This window comes from Fulmarus glacialis, unplaced genomic scaffold, assembly GCF_000690835.1.
Source record: "Fulmarus glacialis isolate BGI_N327 unplaced genomic scaffold, ASM69083v1 scaffold9142, whole genome shotgun sequence".
Taxonomy (NCBI): domain Eukaryota; kingdom Metazoa; phylum Chordata; class Aves; order Procellariiformes; family Procellariidae; genus Fulmarus; species Fulmarus glacialis.
The window spans coordinates 81,298-93,290 of record NW_009199825.1 but is presented as its reverse complement, the minus strand read 5'-3'; the positions used below and the strand labels follow the sequence as shown (position 1 = coordinate 93,290).

Here is an 11,993-nt window from a genome sequence, read left to right as displayed (position 1 = left end):
GAAAGCCAGATCAAATCTGGACAATGGATGATCGTTTTGAGGCAAAAGCATAATTAATGGAGAAAGACTAGCAATTTTAGTATTCTTTTTTTATGAACAAAGGGAAGCAAAGTAATGTCTGTGTTTAAAATGACTTAAAAACATAGGGTTTTATTTATATACACACACATGAAATGATGCCGTGCAAGTTCCTAGAGTACCTACAGTCTAAATGCATGAAGTAGCCAGGCGTGGTAGAGAGGGTGGGTGTAGGAAGGTGCAGTGGTTTGCACAAGTATGTAGGGTCTTGTAGCAAAGTTCGGGGGGCGGGAATTGAGATCATCAGTCTCCTAACTTCTAGTTTCTGAGCTTTATTATACTGTTCTGCAGCTTGTATGAACAAAGTAGGTGCTTAGATGTTCTGTTACGAACCTTAATTTCTTGAAGTGGAAAAAGGCTTTTTTTGAGAATGGCTATTAATGGCATACTGCCCATTTTGACAGCAGGCCATTTTTATAACTAGGCACTTGTATCTGTCCTTGGTTATTTCAGCCACCAAGTTGTTTAAAGGCTTGAAATAGTGCAGATATTTAATGTAGCATGCTGACGAGGCTTAGCCCTTTCGAGTGTGCGCTTGATGTTTGAGGAAGGCTGTTGGCGCGGCATTGCTCTGGCCCTTTGCAGATTATTTGAAATAGTACGTGTTGTAAAAAGAGCCCCGACGTCACCATTAGCGCAATTTTTTGGCTTTTCCACTGCCGCAACCTTCACCACTGCATGGGATCAGCCACCCCAAAGCAGCTGCTTTCCGTGATACTGTCACCGCTGTCATCTAAATGTTTAATTATTAGCAAGCATCAACTGTGGTGCCAAATTGTCAAGCAGTAGCGTCCTGCAAAACTCTGTCCAATGATGTGGTCCAAGGTTTTAATTTGGGTGACTTACCTGTTCCCCAGGTAGTCTAGAGCAGTGTATGAAGCAGAGGTACTGGGGGGTGCATATTTGTATTTTTCTCTCCAGGTAATAAAAGCCACTGAGAATTTCTGCATGACGCCCGATATTTTTTATGTGGCTTTTTGATGTTTGTGTATAGCACTTGGGAATCACGTGTTGGTTGAATGCTTAACCGTGGTGCCGTTTTGTTTTTCTCTGAGCACAATGTGTTTTATTTCGAGTGCTCCAGGTATTTCAGCACGAGAGCACTTTTTGAATTTGGGACCATCTTTTGTCTCTACATGCTATCTACCTAAGCATACATTTCCCAGTCTCATTCACATAATTCCCTCCTTCTTGGGGATCTTTTCCCATGTCAACAAATTATTGTTTTCCTACTTTCAGGCATCCAGTAAGTCTAGCCACTCTGGAAAAACATGTTTGTTGGGTAGAGCTGGTTCATTTGGCAGTGAAGTGCTTTAACACTGCTTGAACCTTTAAATGATCACAAGTTTTAAAGCTAACCTTAATTAAATGAGCCAGAGGCTTACATTTCTAGAATTATTTGTCTGGCTGTGGATTTTTGTTTTTTTTTTTAAAAAACAAACAAACAAACAAAAAAACCAAAACCCCAAAAAAAACCCAAAAAACCAAAACACAACAAAACCAACCACTGAAATCTTAGGACAAAAAATCTTGGGGGGGGAGTCTTAGCATTTTTTTTAAAACAAAAAATTATGCCCAATACGCAGTGTAATAATGTAACTTAAAATAGCTCAGAAATTTGTATTTGGTTTTTCATCTTCCTTATTTGAGTAAATTGGGTTTCAATGCCATGTAGAAATACTGTGGCACACAATATTTAAAAAAAGAAGTACACTTCTAAGGTGAAAACGTACACTATCTGAATTTGTGAAGAAGTTATGAAACCGTTTTCAGGGTGGCACTGTATTTTCAAAGTTCAGTCTGTGACCGTGACGTAAGAAGTGCCGCGCGGCTGCGGCTCGGGGCTGATGTGGAAGCTCAGGTTGCCCCGACGGCGGTGCTTTTCAGCGTCCAGACTCCAGCGATGGGTTCGGCTTCTTAGGGGTGAGCTGGGAGCACCCAGGGGTTCTCCCAAATGGGACACCTCTGGAGCGCTGGCAGCTGGACCGTGCTCCCTCAGGTGGAAAAAAAAGTTTAAAAAAAAAAAATCAAACTGGTTCATGCCAGTGACTAGGGTAGAAAATTGGAAGAAGTTTCACAAACTTTGCCTGCGTACTGGGTTGACTCCTGTAGCTCTTGACCTAATTCTGGAAGAAGTCAGGATTGTCGTCTTCAGTAAGCGGCAGGTAGAGACTGCGGTGGTGTGAAGCAGCGGGGAGGACCCTGTACGGGAGAGTCAAATCCCCCGACATCACAGGCTCTGCATCTGATGCTCTGTACGTTGTTAAATGCACTGCAAACCCTTTTTGGTGTTGTCTTAGTAACAAAACCTGTGGCTGAGACCTGTCAGTATGTAAGAGTGGATAAAACAAACACATGTATTTAAAATACAGTTTTCTTCACTAAGTATTAAAAGAAAAAATGAAATAATTGAAGCTGAAAGTTATTGTTGAACGTTCAGATAATCAAAATGAAATAGTATTTAAACAGTATTTGTCTGAGCTCATGAAACCAGAGTTTGATATATCTGTTGTTAGCAGGTACCCAGTTTAGTGGGGAGGTAGGGACTGTTTTCATTTGAGTTACTTGTTCCAATCAAAATTGAAGAAACAATAAAGTACTGAAAAAGACGACAGGTTGTTTTTTTTTTACTTTTCCAGTCTGTGGATTAAAAACTAGATATGGAGCCGTAAGGTCGTCTTGTTTTAGCCATGAAAACAAAAAGTTAATGAATGGTATTCCTTGCCATCTTATATTACTTCCTTCTTTCTAATAAATGTTGTTTAAACGTACACCCTGTATTCATAAATGCAGTTTTTGTTTATATGTGGCATTAATGATATTTATTAATAAGGAGTTTTGAAGATGTTTTTTATGTATCATGCTGCATTTGGACAGAGATCTAAGAGATTACAAAAGGGCTGTAGATAAACAGAGCTATAAACTCACTGAAATGTTTGTATATTTCTGGTTAAGAAAGGAAATAACAAGTCTAGTGTAACTACTGTGTTTAGTTGCCAATTGTGTAATTTTTTAAATTTGCCAAAAGATGAGATATCACTATTTCATTAGGAAGACCACTAAAGTGCACCAAAAGAAAAAAAAATTCCTGGATGGTGAAGGGGTCTTTATTTAAATCAGTTCAGTTTACTTTTCATGCCTGCGCTTCTCTTTGGCCGCTCGTGGGGTGCTCTGTGTTGGCCACTTGTCGGTGATGATGTCAAATAGAAACTTCTTCCTCTCATGCAGATACATTGTTTACTGGAGGATTTGGTCTCCCAACAGTTGCAGATTTCTGTAACACAAAATCCAAGGTCAGCCAGTGTTTGCTGAAGTTGTGGGCCGGTGGCTCCTCCGGCTCTGGCTGCACAAGTTTCCATTCTATACCCCTGCTTTATGAATCTCATTTTTTTCCAAACTCTTGGGTTTTGGACTGATTTTTTTTTTTTTTTCCCCTCATCTCCTCCAGCCTAATTGCTGCCAAAAGTGGATTTCATTTTTGGAAAGTTTGAGCAAGGGCAGTTTGTCCATTTTGGAATATGAGAATACTACTCATGATGAAAATACCGGGTTTTTTTTGGTTTTTAAGTTAAAATATGTGGAAGCAGAAAGTTAAGATGTTCTGGAAGACATGTTTGGGAGTTACTGAGGAAGAATTGGTTTCGATAATACTGAACTATGGTCTATTGAAAATCATAGGCTATGCGTTCCTAGTTTGTTTTTCTGTCTTCTTAAGCTAAAACGTTACGGCAGAGGGAGGATCTGCCATGTAGGTAGTGATATTTGAGAAAATAGGAAGTAACAGTTGGGATGATAAAACAAAAATAACTGTTGTTACGACTTTTTTTTTTTGATTTGCATTTTACTCCTCTGTCCTAAAAATTGCTAACATTAAATATGCTTACTTTTCTGACTGAGTAAAAAATACAGATACCTCCTTCAGTCAAGAAACTTCAGCTTAAAATGTTTGTTCCTATTCATTTCTATTGCTGCCTGGCGCTGGCTTAGCGCTGAGCCTGGCCTGAGGCGTTACTCCTTGCGCGGGCAGGGGATTGCCGTGCAGGGGACTGGCAGCGCAGGGCCCTCCGTAGCGTGACCGCCTGTCGGGGTACCCTGCTTGCACAGCGCTGAGGGGTCTTGTCAAGCTTAATCTGAATATACAAATCGGTTTGAAAAAATCTGTTGTACTGAACAGTCTTCTAATGATGACTTGTTAAAATAGTCTGTAGCACAGTTAGAGCTGGGTCACTGGGGAAAGCTTTTGTTAGCTGCCTATTTAATTTCTTTTTTTACCCTGTTTTTTTTCTTTCTTTCTTTTTTATGTGGAGTAATTCAGTGATATCAGTAGTCGTCGTCTTGGCAGCATATAAAGAGTAATTGAGATGTTTGGAATGGCAAGTATGCCATGTTGTGAATTTGTATTGAAAACGGGACCTTTCTGAAATGCATTTATGCAGCTTCTTGCCCTGACGTCAAAATTACAATAATTAAGTAATTACTTAAAAGATTTTTGCTTTGTGCTGCTTTTGTGCAGATTAAACAATGACATGGAGCTACCCACTATATAACTTCCATTTTTGTCAACTTCAAAACGTTAAAGAAGCTTTTCGGAAAAGATGGTTATAAATGTAACAAACAATTTGAGGAACTAAATAGCTCTAACAAGTTTTCTCACAGCATTTGAGACATAATAATAAAAGACTGTGTTCTGTCTCAAGCTTTTGTAACCCATTTTTATTTAAAAATTAAATTAATACTGTTCTTTTAAAATGTGGCATTGTTATTGTTGCTTTATACTTTGAAGGAAGTACTAAGAAATTATATTTAGCTTAGAATGAGGTTTTTCTTAACTTGTTACTGTGAACCACACCCAAAATTACAGTTGATAGCCCAGTCAAAACCATTTTACACTTTTAACATTTGGACGGCACCTTTATAATTTAATCAGTTGCAAAGTGCTCCCAGCTCCGACCGTCTTAATTTCTTCATCTCCAGTTTCTTTTGAAGGGAGTGCGGGCTTGGTAGTGGAAGGAGAGAGGTGCCAGGGGTACGTATGCGATACAGACTCCCTTTTTGGGAGAAATGAAGGCAGCTGGACTGTCATAGAGCACGGAGCTTGATGGAGCCCAGAGACGTAACTCAGTTTAAAGACGGTGCATGGGAGAGACCTGTGTATTGTGATCTGATCGGGATAGTTTTAACGGCTGTATATAACTAGCCATGGACAGGACACAGTTTCCTTAATCAGCACAGCACACAGTTTGACTGTAAAACTTGTCTAACTGTTACCAGACATTTTTCACAAGTTAATCTAAGTTTATGAATTCTAACAGAAGGTGGTTGGAACCAGAATTACTGCTTGTTTCACAAATGAGAAATCTGACACGTGGGGTCACAGGACATCTCCTGGTCAATAGGTTCTAGAGGTTAATAGATCCATCTGTGAAAAGGCAGGCTGGCGTGGCCCATCTTCTGCAGATGGAAGTATATGAGGTCGGTCAGGGTATCGCTGCATCCCCACAAATGTCACTGGCTAAAAAGCATTCCTTTCTCAAATCTGTGGTGCCTGTGAACAGTAGGCATACAATAATAATAAATGCATGTGTATCTGTACCTCAAAAAAACCCAGAGGGTCCTACTATATTTAAGGATATTTTCTTCTATTTTTAGTGACTATTTTAAGATTTATTCACAAGTGCAAAGCAAGAAATGTATTTCATTTGAAAGTTAAAAATTTAATTTTGAAAATGCATTTCTCCAGGAGCATGTGGGTCTTGTGGCAAGCAGTCTGTAACATGCCTGAGAAACACATCTGTAGACAAAAGAGCAAGAATATTATTTGCCGAAGATGTGGTTTACCATTACCTGTATCATTCCTTGTTTCACTGTCATCATTTAAAAACCAAAACCCATACTCACAGAGTCTTCTGCAAGCACAGATTTTGGCTAAAAAAAATTCAACTGTGTTCTTACAAAGAAAATGCTATTTTAGACATCACAAAACTTGCCCAGAAAAAGAGGAGAGAGTGCCCCTTCTCACCATACCGTTCCACCTCCCAGCCAGGCATCTCTGTATCCACTGAAGTGACAAAGAACTGGATCATTTCTCCTGACTTGCAGTTTTTTTGGTGGGTTTCAGCATTAGTGGCCTGATCCAGCATGATATCAAGAAACTTTCTGAATGAATGGTGTTTGTGCCAGGTGAATTTGCCTGACCTATGCTTCACACCTGTGGTTGCCCTTACAGGTGACTCTCACTTGTGAAAGCATGAATGAGAAGGACGAACCGATCTCGTATCATTCTCTGTCCTTCTGTTTCTGTACTTTTCTCCTTGGTTATAGCGTTGGATTCAGTCAGCTCCATTCACATCAGTGCTATTTACTAAAGCTGTTTCAGATTTGCAGTACTGCAGAGCTGTCATATGTTTTCTCACTGATGTTTGGGTTTTTTTTACGTGGTACAGAGGTATTTAGCTAAATTTCAGAGTTCTAAAAACATTGACAGTGTTTTTCCTGTAAGAAGCAATTACTCTTGAATTTTTATGCATCTCAGTAATGTGAAACAATTTCCCCAACTTTCACCATCTTTTTTTACTTTTTTAAAACCCTCTTTATTTTAACCTAAAGTGGCCCATTCTTTTTGTTAGATATTTTTATTTGCACATTTTATTAAATTATTCTAATTCTATTACTAATTTATTATAATACCTAATACTTTTAAAAGATACACCATTCTGAGTTTAAAGAGTCAATTACAGAACTGTGTGCCTGCTTTGATGGGAAAGTCGTAGAGTCTTCCGGCACTTTGACTTTTCCAAATAAACAAGACCTCGGCATGAATGCCTGAGGTGTGTTCTGCCACATAACCTGGCCGACCAGAGTGATGCAAGACCCTGTTGCCACAGTGGCAGGATTACTTCCATGGTCCAAGGTAGAACATGGATGTCAGTGGCCATGCTACCTCCTGCAGCCTACACTAGCTGTCCTGCTAGCTTTTGTGCGTTGCTGGAACAAGTACCGAGGGATGTGAAAACCCTTTGGATTCTTTTCTGTGTGATCCAGATGGACTCATAAATGCTATTTTTCTTGTGGTGGCTGCTGTAGTCATACAATAATGGATGCTGAGAGCAAGCTTGTATGTGGACTCAAGCGTAGTTGTTTTGGGTGTGCTGTGAAAGTTTCCTGTTTTCTCCCATGTTACCATAGCTGCTTTCTGCCAATGTTTGTTTTGTGGCTTTGCACCTAACTTGGCTGTTGAAAGGGCTAGTGAGTGGGTTTCTTGAGGGAGGGATTCATCGCAGATGACTTTACACAAAAGGCATGGTGCAAGAGGAGGGTGTTTGGGTTCCCGCTATAGCCTTCCAGTTTATTTCTTAATTAACAGAATAAATACTATCACCTTGGGTTTTCTTGAACACTGTTGTAGGAAAAAAGTTAGGGCTTTTCAGAGGTGTTCTTTTGTAGAAGACAAGTTCTAGTTCTATCAGTAAAAGCCTTGCTCATCGCAGCACATGATCCCTGCGATCCCTGGCAGCGCTCAGCCTGGCCCCGTGAAGTCCTGTTTGCGCAGCTCTTTCCTGCGGGGCCAGACGGGGCTTCTTAGGTCAGGAGTAAATTCTGGTCGGGTGCAAACCACCCTGCGCCAGCCTTCCTCGGCTGTCTTGGTCTCGCTTAGAACACCTGCATGCGTTTTCAAGTCTTGCTGGTGTGAAGTTTGCACATGGCCATGTGGTCCCTGGTGTTGGTATGAGCGAGGGGGTGTGCATGCGAACAGGATTTTGGCAGCCCCTGGTTCAGTCCGCTGCAGCTGGGGGAGAGCCACACCGTCCAGCTACACAAACAACTGGTGCTGGTTTGTTGAAGGAGCTGCAAATAGTTTGCAGCTGATCTAGTCTGGTCTCATAGCTGACCCTGCTTTGAGCAGGAGGTTGGACGTAGTTGACCTCCAGTGGCCCCTTCCAGCTTGAGTTCCTCTGGTTCTGTGGAAGTTGTTTGTATGGAGCTGTGCCTGTATATTGGATGTTTCCGTGTTACAGTGACAAAAATAATGTGAAAAATCTCTGAGATATTTTTCTGTATCTGTATCTATACAGTTTCTAAAGATGCTATAGTTTTTTTCTAATTTGCTGTAAATTTACTCGTCTTCATCTCACTGTGGTTTGTTTTTTTTTTTTTTTTCACTTCTATAGTCAAAATACTATGGCCAGACATTATTGACAGAAGTTTACAAGCATCTGAATTTGATTGAATCGGATTACTTTGGGATTGAGTTCCAGAACATCCAGTCATACTGGGTATGTACAGTTCCCTGATGAATTCAGTATAGTAAAAAGGTTGGGTGAATGCAGTAGCTCAAGTGTCAAAAGTTTCAAAGTCTGCTGGAGTCTTCTGTAGGATTATCTCTTTGATTCTTGTAAATCTGCTTTGCTTACCAGAATGACAACTAATAAAGCAGAGGGGAGGAATCAGATTCTACTTCTTATTAAATCTCAAAAAATGTATAAAGCAGTTAAATAGTTGCTGATGTTCCCACTTTCAGGGACATAAATAAAATCCTCCTTCCCTCTGAAAGGGGGAACATCAACTCAAAGTGTAGTCTGTGGAGCACTTATAAAATCATATTGCAATGTATAATTTTGGTAGTGTTCATATTTATCTTCAGTTAATTCAGCCTTCAATTAATTTCGCTGAAGAGTCATTATGAACCTCTTTCTAATAAATATAAACTTCAGCAGACATATAGACCCGCAAGCTTTTTAAATCATTGATCTGGATAAATGCTGACACTCTGTAAGCCTCCTAGTCGCTTATCCTGTACCTTGCAAAGAGGACAATATGGCTTCTAAACTAGAAAATATTCCCAAAACTGTGTCTTCATTATTTTTTTCTATTACTTTTTCTAGTTTTAGGATTCACATGCAGAAAATATGACTGAGAACATAGAGAATGCTAATAGCACTAATACACGCTGCTCTTGAGCTAAGGAAATACAGTAAAGCTTGTTTAGTTACCGTTTCTTCTGCAAAGCATCCAAAGTGTTTCTGCATCTTAAAATCCTCAGCTCTCTCTCAGACAGAGAAGTAACTAGTAAGGACCAAACATAATTGTCTTGTTACAATTTTTTGTTTGGAGGAGTGGGGAGAAAAAAAAAAGAAAAAAGAAAAAAAAGTTGAGCATCCAGATTACTTGGCATTAGTTTTATGGATGTTCCTTTTACTGAAACAACAGTAGTCTTTCTCTAAAAATGTGCTTGTCAAAAGAGAAAAAATGTGGGAAATTAATATTGAGTAAAAATACTTAAGTAGGTAGGTAAGAGAGATGGACAAAGCATGGAAGGGAAAAAAAGTTGGACCTTGTCATGTTTTCCAGACCTTTTGTAATTCTGTAGCCTGCCTCCTGTCTACAGTCGTGTGTTTTGGCATGATTTCTGTCTTCTCAGCAGGGGTGGTGCGTTTTTGCTGACTTGACTCTTCTTCTGTCCAGATGAGCTTTAAGCACGGATCAGTGTTTTTTCTATTGATACATGATAAATGTCAATTCAAATAGATAAGTACTTTTTTTTTTTTAAAGCAAAGGAATTGCTGCAGTGAGGAAGAACTGCATACTCATAAATTACTGCTTTATTTGAATTTACTTTTGATGTTTACATATTGTATTCAAATATGAATGTCAGTTTGTAATTTTTTTTTTTTTTAATTTCAGATTTGGCTGGAACCTATGAAACCTGTTATTAAACAAGTACGGAGTAAGTAGTTTTAAAAAAGGAAGTTTTCCTTAATTTGCATCTGCTTTATGTGGGTTGCTTTCACAATTACTACTTGATTTACTGGTTATGCTTCCCTGAAAATTGTACTTGGTGTAGGGGTGATAGTGGTTCCTGTTTGGGCATGCAAACCTGATGTTTTTAATATGTAGTATGCGGTGGGTGGAATGGAAACTTACTGAAGGTATGATTTCTCTGTGATAAATATCTAGATAGATTGGGTCAGCTGGTGTTAAGTGAAACATGACGTTTGCTGCTTCTGAGTTTTTTTGTGTTGTCTTACGATGGAAAGAAAAAGGAATATTCTGGCTTACTGCACCTGTTGCATGGGAGGAGGTAGCATCATGAGATCCTGTCTGAGAGCTGAGACACCTTTCAGAAGGGCGGCAAAAAGCTGCACTTAAAGCTTGCTGACATGCAGGGAATTTCAGCGGGGTGGGTATTTCCATCTCATTCTCAAAAACTCTCTCCAGTGTTTTGAGGAGCAGCTTCGCTAAAAGAGCAGAGGTAGGGATCTCCCTCCTGGTGGGTGGCTGCAGCGTCAGAGTCCGCTTCGTTTCGGTTGTGAAATTTGTTTCTGCTCTTTGGCCGGGAGGATATTGCAATAGTGATGCTATCTTTGCTTTATGCTACTCTAAAAAGTAATATGAGGTGCACTCTAGAGGCTAAAAATAATTGAAGAATACAGTGTGCTAGTTCTTCTGATGTTGAAAGATGAGATCAAACTTTTTTTCCCTTAGAACTTGGTTAAGCTGTTTGCTTATTTTCTGTTTCTGATTGTAAAGGCTTTGTGAAAGAACAAGATCAGGAAGGTGTGGTGAATTCCTACTCCTTTCAAAATCTTAATTGAAAAATGTTGAAAATTAGCACTGGGAGGTAGGTTTTAGTTACTCTTCTGCCTAAAACTGATTGCCAGAAAATGAAAAATCACCAATTCTAGCTAGATTTCTTAACTTTAAGGTCATGGTTTTAACTTTTACTGACATTGGTTTTTAAGCAGAAGACCCAAACCAGCTATAAAAGAAGGCTTCCTTAGGAGGGCATATACTACTTTCACTCTCTATTCCCCCCTCTCCGCCCCTCCCAAAAAAATTGCTGAGAGTGCCGTTGTTTTATACACTCCATGCAGTTAGGCTTGTTCTGTTTTTCAAATGCTGCTGGCTGGAAGGAATTATGTCTTAGTCAAAAGATTTGGTGGACCACAGGTCTGCGATGATGCTTGGTTACTCCTTCTGTATCCTCTTCCATACCATATAAATTGGGGAAACTTGGCCTTAGACTGTAGGCTGATGGCCGTGTGTTCCCTGATGATGCATATATTGTTCTAAAATGGTTTAAAACCATGAGGATGTGCTAAAATTTATGGCTGCTCTGCTGCTTGGTGGTCTACCACCCACATTATGTTGCCAGTGCAACTGAAAGATTTCTTTTAAAATTTTTTTAATCTTAATCTGTAGGAGACACCAGTCAGTTGTCTGGCACATGTTCAAGTTCTGAAATCAATTTTAAATTTGTAAAGTTTTGATAGCTCGGGTGAGAGCTCTTTTTTTTCTTTTTATGCTAGTTGAATGCCTTCCTGGTATTCTGCTCTTTTTAAAATTGAAATGAGATATGACCGTAGAAAGCCTTGGAAATATTTACAATTAAAACATTAGTTGCATGTATAGTAATTTAAGCTGTTCTTTCACTGAATCCGGTAGCTGACATGTGATTGCACAGGAGCATCTTCCTAAGAACTCCTTTGACAGTACTGCTGAATACAAAGCCTTAAGAGGAGAATTAATTTAACTGCTTGATAATGTGGACATTTCAGAAGTAAGGGACTAAGTAAGCTGCAATAATGGAAAGCCGTTTACATCTGCCAATACAGCTGTGCAAGGCTAGCCACATCTACCACCGTGGCTTCAGCCTCTCCGCTCCCCGGCCGCGCTGGGGCTGCCCTTCCCCGGTGCCCCTCTGCCTGGGCTCCCTGGGTGCGTCGGGTGGCAGCTGGGTGCTGGTGGGCAAGCCTGGCCGCGATGCACGCAAAAGGCAGGCTGCTCCCTTCTGCACGCCCCTGCTCTGCGTGTGGCTGCTGGGTGTTTCCCAAGGGAAGGCGAAATTCGGTGAGAATGAGATTTGGCGAGTTTGCTCATGCTGTTAAGAAAAGGCTGAACTTGGCATGGATGGGTGA

At 40.0% G+C, this 11,993-nt stretch overlaps 1 protein-coding gene across 1 annotated transcript in view; it reads left to right on the top strand.

The window, feature by feature from the left end:
• FARP2 (FERM, RhoGEF and pleckstrin domain protein 2) overlaps window positions 1–11,993 on the top strand; it is a 77,231-nt gene that overhangs the window by 10,066 nt on the left and 55,172 nt on the right. The window contains 2 exon segments of the mRNA XM_009573377.1: window positions 8,247–8,351; window positions 9,760–9,802. Of these exon segments, the coding sequence (XP_009571672.1) occupies window positions 8,247–8,351; window positions 9,760–9,802 (148 nt within the window).